This window comes from Parasteatoda tepidariorum, chromosome 7, assembly GCF_982258835.1.
Source record: "Parasteatoda tepidariorum strain Cologne lab strain chromosome 7, Ptep-v5.0, whole genome shotgun sequence".
Taxonomy (NCBI): Eukaryota; Metazoa; Arthropoda; class Arachnida; order Araneae; family Theridiidae; genus Parasteatoda; species Parasteatoda tepidariorum.
This window is the reverse complement of record NC_141761.1, coordinates 54,475,440-54,492,742: the sequence shown is the minus strand read 5'-3', so window position 1 is coordinate 54,492,742 and position 17,303 is coordinate 54,475,440. Positions and strand designations below refer to the sequence as shown.

Genomic DNA, 17,303 nt, shown 5'->3' with positions numbered 1-17,303 from the left:
TGAATCATTTCTTGCAGTTGAGGAAATTTCCTTTTAATATTTTGAAGCCTTTCATACTCTTTTGGAATCCTCTCGTGGGGAACTTACAGAGAATGACAAATGTCATCTATCAAAAGATACTTCAAGGTAGAATCGAGTTAACATGTCTTATAAAATAGTGAATTGGAATTTAATGGTTGCAGCGGTAGCTACGCTACACTTTGAAACTGAATTTGATTCAGTTTCCTACTATTGAAAATAAAGGAAATGCTTCTCAATTGATCGGAGGCATAATATTAAATGAAATTCTCTGAGATTTTCGGAAACATTTTTGTGGAGGCAAAATTAGCTTATGATATTTTTTTACAGTGCACTACTATTTTGAATTAAGGGAATTAAAAAGGTGCATTGTAAATTTTTTTTTTAAATCGGGAAAAATAAGTGATTTTACTTTTTTTTAAACTGCGCATTTCTTAATGTAATTTTCCATACTGCAATTATAATGCAAAAATGAATTCATTAAAATACGCATATTACAATTTAAGACTAAAATATCATGAATGATTTCCAGTTAAACACATAAAATGTCTTCAAAACAAAAACATGTTTCATAAAACTAAATATTTTCACAGTTAAAACAATGATTTGCAAAATAAAGTGATAACATTCATTCGCAAGAAATAATACAATATAAGGTTTCTCCATCTGTGTAGGACTATCTATTATGACTAGATTATACGACTTTTTCGATTACTACTTTGGGATATTAGCTAAAATTCAAGACAAAATATGTTTAAAGGGCAATTTTCAACAATAACTATTACCTTTGAACTTTTTTTTTAAATCTATATTTTGCTACTTAAAAGTTAGCAATACAAATTGAAGAGTACAATAAAAATACTCATACAATTCTTCACTTCATAAAATAAAAATTGTTTCAGAATAAAAAATAAAATGTTACGAGATTTTCAAAAATGCTTTTGTACGTACTTCATTGGTTAACTAAGAAAAAAATTCATAATCAAAACTAACAGAATGTGGTAAAATTTATCGTATTTATGGGAACGCCAGAAAGCTAATTAATTTTTACCAAAGTACTTTGGTACAAATTGAGATAAAATATAGCTTCATAATTTGCGATAAAATGTAGTATAAAAATCATTTTTTTGGTTAAATTTACTTTCAAGTTTTGTATTTTTTACTAAGTGTGTGATAATAATAGCTATAATTTTGAAAACCAGATTTTCCGGTAAATAATTACCATATGAATGAAATAAAAACAAATTTCCGCAAAATAACTGTCCAAATAGGTAATGACATGTAGTGATTTATATAATTGCTGGCACAGTTATTTCCGAAGTATTAAATGTTTTGAAAGTATCAGCAAAAATAAGCAATATTACTCTGAAATAAAATTGTTCTAAAAAGTAATAATACAAGGTAAAATTAAGAAATTTTACGAACACTAAATAAGTAAGAAATTATAATTTTTTGAGCTAAATATTTTTTATTAACGTCACTCTGAAATTTTATCGAAAAATTTGCTTCTAAGATTTCTATTATCATAAAAGTGAAAGTCAAGTCTAAAACATTTTTGTGAAAAAGCGATTTATAGCGATTTAATTGACACTCATAAAACATTTATTATTGCTCTTTTCAATTTTATTACCTTTTTTTTTAAACATTATACAACTTTATTTGATAGTTTCCATTTGTGTCGCTCTAAACACATACTGTACTTTTTGCTTATGAGATGTAAGTTTTAATGAAAATTAAGTCAAAAGTTTCCTAATATATGGTAACATTATGTATATTTAATATATTCATTAAGAATAATTTTAACACAAAACTCTTTTCTAACACGAATTTATGTAGAAATAATTTGTTCATTAGTGTAACTCTTTTCTCTCCAGAATTTATATTATATATTATATTATTTAAATTAATTGGAGAAGACGATATTTCAAGTTACAAAATCAGACACAAAAACGTACTTTCGGTAACTGAACGTACCTTTTTTCGACGGATTTGGATTTTTAACCCCGAAAATATAGAGAAAAATAACAATTCGGGAAATATGGTCCCCATAGTTTAGCGATAGAGGGATCAAACATTTGCACTTCATAATGGTAATTTTATTTTCTGCGTATTTCACCTTACCTCGAGAACTTTCTCAGAGAATTGAAAATTTTCTGCATGCACTTATAAAATTCGTTTATCCAAAGATTATTCTGCGAAAAAATTTTTTCAGTTAATATTTATTATTCTTTATTATTTTATTTAATAATAGTCGAAAAGTTTTTGAATGATAAGAATTTTTTGAATATTAGATTTTTTGAAATATTCAAGCAAATTCTCTAAAATTTTGTATTTTCTATGAAAATTGCATATTTTAAAATGATGTAAATATTTGCATACCTTATGTTCTTAGTCCTAATATAAAGTGAAACAATAGACATTCTCAATAATTTAAGTAACTGAGGAGATATTGCCCGATTGAGGGCAGCAGGCATAATCCTACCTGCCTATGATTAATCTTTTCCTAACTAGATTCCTTAGTAAGCATTTGAAAACTTGTGAAACAACAACCTAATATGCAGCGCAAAACAGAACACTTAAAATGCCTATTAAAAACATTCGCTACTTGGAACTTCCAGTTTTATTTGATAACATGTTTCTGTTTGAGTCTCTTTTTTAAAATAGTTCTATGCATTTTGCTTATGCGATGAAAGCCATTATGAAAATAAATTCAAAATAGAGCATGGAAACATTTTCCTATGATTCTATTAAGATTGAATGATAAATATAAAAAGTTCTGCTTTAAAATCATTCTTTGAAATAACATTTATTATCAGCCGTATTAACATTTAATATCAGTCAGTAGTTGCTAGAATTTAATAATTGCTATAACAACTTTTAACTTAGCTTACCAATCATATTGATATATTAAATATAATTTGTGCAAGCAACACATTGCGCATAAAGTTGATCGTTTTGTTTTTAATGGCATAACGAATCTCTTTATCTCCAATTTGTATTGTAATTGATGCCACAAAATTACAATTGTAGAACGATTGATAATTTAAGTAAGCTGTTAATAAGACACCGGATAAAAAGTTTATTTTCAAATTTATCGTTATAATGGAGAAAAATTTTTTTAAACTATTACTTTAGAAAATGAACAAAACAAAAAACGTAATAATAGATGAGTAGAACAAGAAAAATAAATTTTACAGATAATAAAGTATAAAAAAATATTTTATAAGGAATCAATACCTCTATGCATTTTATTAATATTTTAATCAAGCTAATTTTACACGAAATATTACTGCACAAATTTTAATATGCCATATTTTCGATACAAACTCATAAAATTTTACGGTAAAGATAGATTTTACGGCAAAATGTACTGGCAACATCAGTGTTGGTATTTTTTACGGTAATTAGATCCGGAATTCTTCACAATACAAACAGTTTACATCATTTTAAGTACAACTACACTCTATGACAAAAAAATCGACACACCAAGAAGAAATCATCCGATTGCTTTGAAATTTCGAATGCATGAATATTTTGAACAGATATGGCAGGAATGATGCCGACTGGGGACGTATAGTCTTCAGCGACGAATCCCGCTTCCAACTGTGTCCTGGCGATCATCGAAGACGTGTTTGGAGAAGCACAGGGCAGAGGGGGATCCTGCCTTCACTATTGCATGAAACACCGACCCTCAACAAGGCATTATGGTCTGGGGTGCCATTTCCTTTGACAGCCGGACCTCTTTGGTCGTCATTAGAGGTAAACTTACTGCACAGCGGTACGTCGACGACATCCTGAAACCTGTTTTGCTACCGTTCCTTTTGCAGCACCCTGGGCTGGTTTTTCAGTAGGAAAATGCCAGACCACATACGGCACGTGTTGCTATGAACTGTCTGCAAGCTTGTCAAACTCTTCCCTCGCCTGCCAGATCACCAGATCTCTCTCCCATCGAGCATGTCTGGGATATGATGGGAAGGCGATTGCATCTGGCACGGAATGTTGATGACCTCGCTCGACAATTGGATAGAATTTGGCAGGAAATACCGCAGGAGACCATCCGGGAGCTTTACCGGTCTATGCCACGCCGTGTGGCAGCTTGTATCTAGGCTAGAGGCGGGACAGCACCTTATTGAACTTGTTACTGTAACTCTGCAATAAATTATTCAATTGTTCTGAAATTTTAATAATTTACTATTCTGTACATTGCCTTCCGATCCACCAATTTTCGTTTCAATCGGACAACTCCTTCTTGGTGCTTCGATTTTTTTGTTATAGAGTGTATTTATGATTTATGGTAAACCTTTTTTTAAAAATTTCCATTTCTTATTTTATTAATTCGTTTTTAAGTTTCTACAACAATATCCTAATCAAGGGTTTATGATAACAATCAAATAAGAGGGACTGGAAAAACTGTCAAAGGCTCTCCAATATCAGATGATTTCGAAGTCGCAGTCATGAAGTGCCCTACAGCGAAGAATATGGGTTCTGTTCATAAGTTGTCTTAAATCACAGAGTGAGAGAAAAAACAAATTCGATGAAGATGCTCGCTCTGTTAATGGTACTTTTCAGTACTTCACTTTTATTGACATCGAACTGGAGCTGCACAATGGGCTACTGGCGACAGTCTGCGAAACATGCAAGAGGATGATCCGGAGACAAAGTACATACGTAACATCCCGTTATACAAGAAGGATAAATTCATACACTCACTTATCCATCCGCAGATCGTAATTTTGACCTGAACCAGAGTACGATCAATTTCCGATCCAGTACCCCCAGAGTTCTTGAGAACTTGAAGGAGCTTGTGACGCAGAAAGGCTTGGCATGAACTAGTCATCAATTTGCACTCGGGGATTCTTCGGTTACGTGGGGATCAAACTCACGAACTTCGCCCAGATAATCACGCCTTATTAGAAGAATATATCAGAAGTATAGACATTTCGCAGTCAAAAAGTTTCCGGGATACTCCAGTTGGGGGAAGCTCTAGATTGTATCCCCAATAGGGTAACTATTTTAAGGAAAATTATTATAAAAACGAAAAGCTCCAACTTTCAGCCAAATATTCATCTTAGAATGGAAACGATTAAAAATTGTAATTAATTTTAGAGGTATGCTCGAAACTTCCTTTTCATTATTTTAAATGCACTTGTTTACAGCAATGCCAGACTGCAACATTGAAAAAAAGCTCAAATTTACTTGGTTTTGGGGTTATATGCACAATTATCTGCTGATACCTATATCTTAGCAATATTTTTATTTCCAATTATAAAATTTAAAATGCTCAAAGATGTCCCTCCTTTTTCAACATCAAATCAGTAGCCTAGTAGCCGTAGTTTCATTTCCCAGTATCCGTAAAATTTTTGAAAACAAGAGATAAAAGTCAGTGGATTTTGAATAAGAGTGATAAAATTAACTCAATAAATATAATTAACTGAAATTGGTAAAAAAGTTGTGTGCAACGAGTACGATTATGTTACATAAGCAGATTCACCCAGTGACGAAGATTTGTACAGTAATATAAAATATTGTAATTAAAATTATATTCTATCTCAATCTATTTATTTTACAGTGAATATGATGATTTGATCCAAAATTTATTGCTTAAAATATTTTGCTTAAGAACTTCTGGTGATGTAATGCCTAAGATCATTTTTTGATTAAAACTATGCAAATTTCATTACTTTATAATTTTATGACTTTTTTCAAATATTCAGTTTTACATCAATGTGTTTTTGCTAGTGTTAAATTTCCTTGTTTTTGCAAAATGATGCAAAATGTATTGTTCTGAAAAACTTTCAAAAAAATGTCTTACTCTAAGTTATGAAATTAGTATTATTAACTGAGTTTTTTCTACTTTGAGAGCTGCTAACTAATATTAATATTTTTTTAGAATGAATCATAAAACACTCGCCTTTTTCTTTAAGGAAGAGACAAGCTTGAAGTCCTCAATGAATAAGTTTCTGAAAGTTGAGAATCTCATATTTCTTACTCAGTTACCCAGTAGGAGCCTTAATACACACTAGAAAGTAAGACTTTATGTATGATTTAAGTTACAAGACATATACATCAACTTCAAAATAGTTTTATCTATATACCATATGTATATCAATTATATATTACCCAATATACTACTTATAACAGTTTAATTCAAGCACCCAATTTCACATCGTGTGTTTTTTAGAAAGTACAAATCTTTTTTATTCATTATACCCAGTATTTTTTCTCCGAATTCATAGTTTCGAAAGTCTCTGAGAGTATTGGATTCTCTCTTCACAATTGTTTTTGAATATATCAAATATTTAAATAAATTTCGTTAAATCTAAATTAGATTTTCATTTTTTTAGTAATGTATAAATTAGTAATGTATAAATAACTGTTCCTGCATTAAAAGAAGCTTTCCTTTCTTTGGAGCTTGCTGCTAGGGATATGGGACTAATCATCAATACCGATAAGACCAAATACATGCCTGTACTTGCTAAATTAAATTCTAGTGAATCCTATCTGGAGATTGGTTCCCACAGGTTTCAGACTGTTCAGAACTTTACTTACCTTGGTTCAATAGTTACTGCCGACAATAACATAGGCAATGAGATTCGGAGTCGTCTAATTTGTTCAAATAAAGCTTTTTATGGTTTAAAACGCTTTTTCAAATCCTCTCTTTTATCAAAAAATACAAAACTTTTACTCTATAAAACATTAGTTAGGCCAATACTTAACTATGGCTCTAAGACCTGGAACCTAACTCAAGCTGGTGAAAATAAAATTGCCATTTTTGAGAGAAAAGTTTTGAGGGCCATCTTTGGTAGGATAAAAATAAATAATTCCTGGAGAAGACGATATAATACTGAACTGTATAAAATCTACAGAGAGCCAGATATTGTGATATTCATTAAAATAAATCGAATGAACTGGGCAGTTCACATTTTCAGAAGGAATGATAACTCAAATTTAAAGAAAATCCTATTTCACAAACCCCTAACGAACAGGAAAAGAGGTAGACCCAGGCTGAGATGGCTGGATTTAGTTGAGACTGATTTCCTTACTCTAAAGGAGAAAAACTGGCGAACAAGTGTCAAAAGTAGAGAGAAGAGGATTCGAATTCAAAGGAAGGCACTGGCCCACCCTGGGCTGTCTAGCCAGATATGATGATAATGATAAATTAGTATAAATTACGCTGTTTTTAATAAATTAAAGACTAATAAAAAAACCGACAATTTTTGTCGAAAAGTATGAACCGTAATCTTTACTTTTTTTTATGGTTTCTTTTTTCGTTTGAATGATGGAATTTTCATTCTTTTTTATGGAACATTTGATACTATACGTTTTTAGTCAACCTTTTTTTTTATTTAATTTAAAAAGTTCTGCAATCTTTGTAACAGATTCAACTTACTATGTGAAAAAAGTAATTTACTGCAAAATAAATAATAAGTAATGCAAAATTGAAGCCATTTGTGAGTAAAGTATGCTCTTAAATTCATAAGTTTTCAATAATAGGTAAAATAGTTTTCCTATTTAGCACAAATCTTTAAAAAAAATGTAAAATTTCAAAATTATTTCTGTAACGAAAACTTCTAAAGTCTTCAATTTGCTTTACATTGAAATACGTTTGACGCTGCTTTAAAAATAAACGTTTCTTAAAAACAAATCTTGCGTGATATTTAAGAAATATTTAAATCAGAAACATTTTTATCAGGAATAATTTAAGTACCTTTCACGGGAATCGGATATTTTTTAAGTTAGAACATTACGGTAAGAATCACGGTTTTTTAAAAACTTATTTTGAACCTTATTTTGAACCTCATTTTTATCTCATACAAATCGGAACATCGGAACATCATATAGCAATCATTAATAAAATTATTATCTGAGTATTTCAAATATGCAAAAATAATAAAATGTTACACAGTCTATTTCATTTCATTCAAAATTTAAAAGGTTTATTTGCATATCCTGTTCTCAATTTGATAAACAAAGATCTTTGATCGCGCAGTTCTTTAATCTTCAGCAGCAGGTATTTCACATGACATTTAATATTAATTTTGATAAGGAGGCATTTAAAAGCAGCTTACAAAATCTTGCAAGCTTATCGTTTCATTCCCACTTCTTCAAACTATAACCATGAAGACTGGTCTGTTTCTTGCTGGTTTGTTGGCTGTTGCTTTGGCTGAAGTAATTCAGCTAAGTCCTCAGCAACAAGAAGGTAATTTCTTTCTTTAATATTAACTTTATATTTGTTTTTCTTTATAACTTTACAAAGTTCTTTTCCTTATGTAAAATACATAGAGCAACAATGAGTTCCTCTTAAAGTATGGAAAAAATTTGTATAGGCGTTTTCTTTTCTTTAAAAAAACAACTTAAAATTAAGTTTAAGATTAAATCAAAAAACAATTGCTGTAAAACAGTTTGTTGTTCCAAACCTAAATCATTCTGCATTTCAAAAATATCGTAAAACGATTTCTAAAATCTATTTCCTTATGATCGCTAAAACACAGAGTTTTGCCCTTTTTTAAAATGTTGTTATTAAAAAAAATAAAGAAACATTTACCCTACAAGCTGTTATTCTAAATAAAAAATTTTTAAATTTGCGTGATATTACAATAATAAGTATAAAAAAAAATCTTTTCTTCGGATATGCATAAAAATTGATTTTGTTTTCTATCTTCTGCCAATAAAAACAATATGAACATTATTTGGACTGCATCATAACTTTAAAACTTCATATAAAAATGCATTGAAACTTTTTTCAAAGAACACTATTACGTTATTAAGGGTAACACTGTAAAAAAGTAAAGCATTCATGCAACAGCCCGTTCGGGGTGAGGGGGTCATGGAAGTTAAGGCTTTACGATTTTGTGACCAACAAAATGATTGTGGCAATGTGGTCAGTATTACATACAGGCAGTCTTTACTTCATTGACAAGCTGGTACCCATACATCTGTAGCTGGGTGAGCTTTGAGCCGCCACTGAGGATCGAACTCCAGTTCTTCACAACGACAGTTTAGTGCTTTAACCACTGAACTATTACTTTTAGTACCTTAACCACTGAGCCTGTACCGTATTTAGTACTATTAGATTCTAAGGAACATTGTTAGAATTTTAATTTTAGCGCAGATTTTGTATAGAAATTCATTTCAAATCATAGTTTATCTAAAGTATGAAGATTGTTTTTTTAATTTTAAAGCAAAACTATTTGACACAAATCTAAATGACTTCAAGGGGAAACAGGACTTTTGTAAAAATAAATTTAAATAAATTGAAAAAAAAATTTTTATCAAAAGGAAGCAACAGTTTTTTAAAAATTTTGAACACTAACAATGATTTGAATTTCAGCTAATTGAAATTTATAATTTTAACTTCTTTTAAGTTCTTAACTAATAATAATATTTTTTACTTCTGTTTTTAAATATCCTCAATTGATTTATTGGCTTGTACTGGTGGAAAAATAATCTAGCCAGACCCATATTCTAGATTGAAATCATCGTAATCTTGTAGTACGATCATCATTTACTCCAACCATGTTTATCATGGTTTGCATCATATTTCTTTGTGTAGATAAATAATATTAGTAAATAAATTTTTTAAACATATTTAACAATAATGGATTTAAAAGTGCCTTACTTTTATATGAACAAAGAAATCTCTAACATATTAATAATTATTATTCATAAAAGATACAAATTGATTAATTATATTTTTTTAAAAGCGTATTGGTTAATCACAAAAATTTTATAGGATTTGAAATACGTAAAAAATTATTAATTGCTTCATTGTTGAAAAAATTTTTGGTAAAACTAAAAGTTAATAATAAGGGAAGTATTATAAATTTTCTCTACAGAGAAGTTTAACACTTTTATCTTGTTATCGGGCTTAAATTGTATTAAATTAACAGAGGCTTAATACTTTTTAACTATTAGTTTTTGAACTGAAAAAAAGTAATAGCCAAGTTAATTATATTGTCCGAAATTTCGAATAATTAATAATTCACCATAAAATGAATTCATAATAAAAAATAACTCTTTAGTGCGTTTTCCAAAATGTATTTTGCACTCAACGATTTTAATATTTTTTTACACAATTGCTGCAATTCCATTTTAGGTACAAAAAGAATTTTGAAGATATTTTGAAATTGTCCAAGGAAATTGAGCCAAATGTTTGGGAGCTATGCATGCTTGATTAATTGCTTTTTTCAGAACGATAGGTTAAAAATTTGACTAAAATTGCTGAGTTTGGCGAATGACTACAATTGCGAGCTTATTGGGATAAAACTGAAATTTGATTAAATACTATGATAAAGGGATAAAAATACAATAAATTGATTCTTAAAAAAATATTCTTTTTAACTATTGTAATGTATCGAGGGAAATTTACGTAAAATGGTTTAATGTACAAAAAATGCATAGTGAAAGCAGATAAAGAAACTTGCTTACAGTAACTTAACTAGCTTACATGTAACGAAACTTGCTTACTTTAAATATCTAGTGACTAAAATTTTTAATTTTTTCTTTTAGAGGCTAGATTGGCTATGCAAAACCCTGACTTGTACGATGGAGACATGGCTGGTATTGACGGACCTTTTGTAAGTATATATTTTTTTTGTGCAAAGCACAAGTTTCCCTAAATTATCACTGTTTTATAATTATATTAATGATATCATAGTTATGTTTTAAAAATAACTAAAAATTATAGTGATGAGTTTGCTATTTGTACAAAACTATTTTTTACATCTGTCTTACGTTTCGATGTATCAAAAAAACGAAAGAAAAAAATACTGAGAAAAAGTAAAAAAAAAGTTACTTAAAAATTATATCTAGTGTATATAAAACTATTTAAACCCCCACCAAATTACAATTTTGCTCAAGATCTTGACGCTTGTAGAATTTGAACAAAGTACATTGCTTGGTGAACTTATCATTTTTGAAATGAAAAAGAGATCATTGAAACCCATAAATAAAAATAATAAAAAATTTGATCACCCATACACAATATTTCGTTTTAGCTAAAAACCTCTTTAATGTCAAATATATAACTTACTGTATTATTTCAAATAAATAATCTAGATAAATAAGTATTCGTAATACTGAATAATTATTGATTCATGTTCAGTTAACCATGGAGGGTTAGATTTATATATGGTTAAAATCTTCTCTTTTATTTGCAACGACAATTTGATGGTTTTACGAATTCGAATTCAAAAACAATAGTCTATAATGTTTATTAAAAAATAATATATACGTATTTTTAAAAATTGATATGAAACGTTATATAGTTAAATGCCACGTTCACTATAGGTAAATTCTGAAAATTGCATGGTCTTATGACAACTGTAAAAATAGTTTTTATCATTAGCTATACTACATTTAGAGATAATATAATATTGCAGTAAGAAATATTTAAAGTATAACCATACTTGAGAGTAAAATATTTAGAATTATTATTACATTTTGAGATTTTAAAAATAAAGTTAAAATTTGTTCTTCAATTTCCTTTATTGTCATAATATGCATAGCCCATGAATTTGAAAATGATTACTAAAATAAGAAAATTTCAAAAACAAAATTTATATCTAATTTACAACAAATTCGCTGCACGAAATACGTAAAATAAGCCTTGTTATCTGCAGAAAATAAGCAATACTAGCTCATTTTAAATTAGTTTATGTTTATCGCCAAAATTATTTTTTTCTAGGATGCTGAACGTAATGCAATTGTTGGAAATCACTACAGGTGGCCAAATGCACGTGTACCCTACGTCATTGACTCTTCTTTGAGTAAGAATACAATTTTTAACTGAGGATAGTGTTTTAATTGAATTTAACTAGTTGACATTGTAACTGAATTTTTCCTATTTTTATATTTTAGTAGCAAAGTTTTTTACGAGAATTAGTTATAAATTATGAAGAGCATGGCATTTGTATAACACAAAATATTGTAGAGATTAAACAGAGTCGAAGATTCTTTATTAGAAAATTTTTAAAACTTCGTAAAATTAATACATTTATGTGTATAATGAATTTATTAATAAAACTTATTGAGATGATTAAAAGTAATCATATCCAAAATATGTACTCTAATTGTCCCCAAAACATCTCTGAATATCTTTATGTATAATATAATATCAAAATATAAGAAAAAAAGAGTACCCTTAAAATATACTTATGAAAACTCTGTACACCATAGATTAAAATATTTTCAGCAAAAAAGAAATAATAATAATCATAAACTCTTTCATTTTAGAAGTGTTAAACAAATGCAGATTATCATATGATATATAAAAACTGCTTAGTAATATCAAGTTTGATGAAGCTGCTGTTAGTAAGTTTTTCCAAAAAGAAGAAAACTTTGCTGCACAAATCGTAATATTTTGTAGGATATTCCACTGATTTATACTCAAATCATAGTGTTGTTTTTAATGAAAGAAGAATACGATTTTTCAACTTTGTCAATCTTGACAACTCTTTGTCCTGCCTCTATAAATGTGCTGTCCTAAAGTTAGTTCTAGAAATATAATTGTCTCTAAGAATAAGAGAAAATTAGTTCGAGAATCAGATTTAGAATTATAATATTTTAACTTTATCAGATCTTTGTCCCATCAACTACAACTCTTTGTCCTATCTCGTAAAATGTGTTGTCTTAAAATTAGCTCTATTTCGAATTGGAATATTTTTCTGTTTAAAAATATTCTGTTTTAATAACAATATTTTTTAACTCTTTACGATTTATAACTCTTTTGTAACTTTTTTAAAAATAACTAAAGTAATTAAATAACATTATATATTTTTATTTCAAGATCTCACCCCGTATTTATGCAATGGAAATTTCTTTCGAAGTGTAGCATTCCTGCGTGCCTTGTTAGAGCTTCAGATATTGCGTATGATTCCTTCTAAGAGTAGAATTATCATAGAATTGTAGATCTTAATTTCAAAAGCGAGTAGTAATACAAATTTTTAGTAAAAATAAATAGTATTTGGATAGTTTAGAATCTTTACTCTTCTTTACTGCTCCGTCTTGTAACTTTTTCTCTTTAACACTTTAAAAAAAACATTAAAAAACGGATTTTTCATAGTTTTTATTTTATTTTTTCACTTCTAAAGGCAATGCACAGAATGTCATCAACCAAGGCTTTAATGATTACCACAGAAACACTTGCGTCCGATTCGTTCCAAGGTCAAACGAACAAAACTACATCAAGATCTTTTCTGGACAAGGGTAAGAATAGTTTTAATTGATTTCCGTAATAAAAAAGTACTTTTCTACAGAAAAGTAATAACTTGTATGACTTGATTTGAGGAACGAATTGAGATATCACGTCTTAGAAGAGTTTTTAAAGCTGCTAAACATCATTAATTAATCAATTGGTTTTAAAAATCACTACATATTATTCAACTTCATAGTTAAACATTTTTAGTAAACTTTGACTTTTGAAACTTTATGAATTATTTGCAGTCATAGTAAATTGTTCCGCTGAACCATTCTATCAAGTAAATTGTACATTATTACATTATTCCTGATCAAATTACACTTAAATGCATCCATTTTTACCATAATTTTTTTAACCTTTATTTTAGAGTAATTCTTATTTAATCACAGAGATAACAGTGATTTCGCAGTAACTATTAATGTAAAAATTATGGTATATCAGATTTTTTTGCCATAAAACACAGTTAAAAAAGGAATTCACGGTAATAAGTACTGACACCCTAAGTCTCTTTACTTTTTACGGTAATTTGATTCTGAAATTTTTACTGTGGGGTTCAAGTTTTTAGTAAAGGTTCAAAATTTTTTAGTAAAGGTTCAATATAATTGGGATAAAAGTACCAATAATGCGGTTTAAGTCGGAACTGCATTAAGTGAATCATTGTCTAAAGTTTTCAAAGCGAATGCTGATATTGAAAATCTTTTCAATAATATGTCCTCAACAATTTGTATGTTTAAGCTTACAGCTCAAGTTTTACCACAAATTCCGAAACTTAAAATATCCTTAAGCTAATTTTAGTATTCAAAAATAAAATTCCCCATCTAATTTAAGACATAAAAGCAAAAAAAGTCTCCTTTTTAATTGTTTTAGTCCCTGATGAAAACATAAACCTCTTTTGGATTTTATCTGGCAAACAAACTCCTTTTTATCATTTTCATTTTCCTGTGCTTAATATTGGAAATGATTAGATATGAGTAAGGGATTCTGTGTACGCATTTAAATATTTCTAAGGACTTTATTTATATCTATACCCCGAACAAAGAATGGTTAAAGAATGAAAAATACTTACACTTAAATTTGTGGTCTATACCGCACATGTTAAATGTGTGCACCTTTGGTCACACAGAACACATTCTAATGGAATTCATGCTTTGTTCCTTAGCATGTTTAAATCAATATACCCCAGAACAGCAGTGAGACATTCCTTTGGAATTCTTGTCATTGGGATTAATTTGGAAAGACAAAACATACATATTTCTTAAAGACAAAATTTATGCACCCTTAATGCCAACAATGCTGAAAATGCATGACCACTACTGGGGCACATATTTTCATAAATAAATGCCACTTTACGTATGAATGGAACTAGTTTACCATTGAGATGTGGGACTGCATGCCTTGGGAAGGATACACACAATGGACATTCGAATCTTAATAATTTTATATTCCACCTTCCTTTGTTTGTCATACACTTGTAAATAAACAGTTCATTGAAACTGAATGAATAAATTAGGATAATAAATTAGGATAATTAGGATAATGAAATTTCCATATGTAATTTAAAAAGGTGCTATTCCTATGTGGGAAAAATCAATGGTGAACAAGCTGTATCTCTTGGAAATGGATGCTTGTACGCAGGAACCGTAGTCCACGAGTTGGGACACGCCCTTGGATTCTACCACGAACAGAGCAGATCAGACAGAGATTCATATTTGATCATCTACCTTGAAAACGTCGCCGAAAGTGAGTATTTCTCATGTTTTTATTATTCTCTGACAATTGTTTTTTTACCATATGACCATTTTTTTACCGTACCATTTTCCATTTATTTTACAGTATGATTTTTTTACCATACGTTTAATGAAACACTTACTTTTTTACGCAACATAATAAGCGTGATAAAAACATTTCATAATTTAGGGAAAAAATTATATAAAATGAATTTTTGTTACTCCTTAAAATATAAGCGAAAGAGAAGTTGGTTTAAGAATAAATGCAGATATTTAAAAAAATCACAAACTATCAAATCGTTATTCCAAAATTTTTAATAGGATCAGAGCGTAGAGCGCACGCCCCCCAATGAGGTAGACTGGATTTTAATACCTATGATGGCTGGTTGATGCAAATTCTGTAACTAGCTTGCACCAAATACAGTGCTGACGTAATACATCATTAGTGGTGTACGGATTAAGGGTTAGAGAAGCCTTAATGCCAAGCTAACCGTGAGAAGTTTTCGAATTATGTAACGCATATGTGGATTAGTTCTATACAAAATGTTCTAAACAAGCTTAAATTTTTCCCAATACTTGATTTTGGAGATCCCTTTTTCTCTATTAGTCGTAAACTGAAAATTGGGTCAGTAGTTTAGCGACGGTTATAAAATAAACTATTTTCTATACATTGCTACTTTTTAATTTAAGCCGTTATATTGTAAATAAGTTTTTCTGATTGAAATGCACAATAATTATTCATGCATTTTTATTATAAAACCGAAAATGCTTTGAATGAGCTTATAAATAATATTTAACTACCTTAATGAATAAAATTATCTAACCTTAAAACATTAGAAAGAAAAATGCGTAATGTATATAATTTTGCAATTTCATACATTTCAGTATAGCAATAAATCTAATAATGTTTTCTTTTACTCTATTGCATAGACATGAGATTTAACTTCAACAAGCTTTCACCCCACCAAAATGTCTTGTACAATACTTTTGACTACAACTCCATCATGATTTACGGCAACAAATCTTTCTCCACAAACGGAAAAGACACCATGGTGGCCAGAAATGGACAGAAATTGTCTGACCCTTACAACAAGCAAGGAATGACCAGAAATGATATCGAAAGAGTCAACAAAATGTACAATTGTTAAGAAACTTTACAATTGCTTCAATACTGTGACTAATAAATTATAAAGGGAATGATTTATTTTATTTTGTTTTATTTTTAAAATATATTATTCCATTTTTCAGAAATTAATTTTAATAATGCTGAATGATTAAGAGTAAAGTTGGGAAGGAAGTTTAAACTAAGAATGTTATAGATAATTCGAAATTTACAATCCAATGTCACTTTTACAGATATCTTAAATGGGGAATTAAATAACTTTCTATAATTCTATAAAGAATTTGTTTTACATAGTACGTGATTTAAATATTTAAATTCAGTATATGCATAAATACATAATTTACGACCATATGCTGAGAACATAGGCGTTTTTGTTTAAACATCTATGACATGTTTTACATGTATGAGATATTTTTATTTAAACAATATTTTGACAAAATTTTTCATAAGCAATTTGATGTTAGGACAATTAAAAAACGAACTTCCAAGAATTACAACTGTTACGAATTCTTGGAATTTTTATTTTACATTACAGTTGTAGATTTTAGATTAAAAAATTATGTTTGACTTTTAATGAATAAGTAGAAGTTTTTCTTTTGAAATCATAAAATAAAGGATTCAGCGAAGATTATATCTATATTTTTGTTATAGACTAATTAATAGACTAATAAGTCTTACTAAAACAATAAGTTGTAAACAATTTTAATTTCTATTAGGAGTTTTTTTCTTATTATTATTATTTTTATTTCTTCTTCTTATGAATCTTATGATAGTTATTTATAGTTATTTTTAGTAATTTTATTTGCATTTTTCCTTGAAAATTAACTATTATTATTATGTGCATTCTTTTTAGACATTTAAAGGTAACTTTCTCATTTAATTTGTAGTAACTTAATACAATTTTTTAAACTTTATACTTAAACAGAACTGTTAAAACTCAAATGAAACAGTTAAAATGGAAAATCATGTGGAAATGGAAATTCATTCATTTTCAGAGCAAGCGAATAAAATGATAATAAATAATATGTCTCTAGTCAATGATCAAAGTATAATAGTTTAGAAGCTTATTTATAACAAAAAGTACAAGGCAAATAATTTTGAAATTGAAAGCTCTTTGGTCAAAGCATATTTAATAAAAAAAAATGACGCAGCTAGACTGCATTAATCTCCAAGCAACGAAATATTGTAACTATATGATACTAAAAGGAATTAATTAATTTGTATAGAGGACAAAAAA

The 17,303-nt window shown here is 28.6% G+C and overlaps 1 protein-coding gene across 1 annotated transcript; it reads left to right on the top strand.

The window, feature by feature from the left end:
* The first annotated feature begins 8,121 nt into the window (after nucleotides 1-8,121).
* Nucleotides 8,122-16,147, top strand: LOC110282963 (astacin-like metalloprotease toxin 5). Its single transcript, XM_021147311.3, has 6 exons — nucleotides 8,122-8,218; nucleotides 10,528-10,595; nucleotides 11,705-11,786; nucleotides 13,110-13,224; nucleotides 14,781-14,956; nucleotides 15,874-16,147. Exons 1-6 carry the CDS (start codon nucleotides 8,137-8,139, stop codon nucleotides 16,089-16,091), a joined length of 741 nt encoding a protein of 246 aa, XP_021002970.2. The 5' UTR covers nucleotides 8,122-8,136; the 3' UTR covers nucleotides 16,092-16,147.
* Nucleotides 16,148-17,303: the final 1,156 nt, after the last annotated feature.

What these genes read in the sequence shown, in the direction of transcription:
- LOC110282963 (XM_021147311.3), top strand. Translation starts at nt 8,137, where the DNA reads ATGAAGACTGGTCTGTTTCTTGCTGGTTTGTTGGCTGTTGCTTTGGCT. An exon ending in CTGGTATTGACGGACCTTTT is followed by an intron (nt 10,596 to 11,704) that starts GTAAGTATATAT and finishes ATTTTTTTCTAG; the next exon opens with GATGCTGAACGTAATGCAAT. An exon ending in CCTTGAAAACGTCGCCGAAA is followed by an intron (nt 14,957 to 15,873) that starts GTGAGTATTTCT and finishes TCTATTGCATAG; the next exon opens with ACATGAGATTTAACTTCAAC.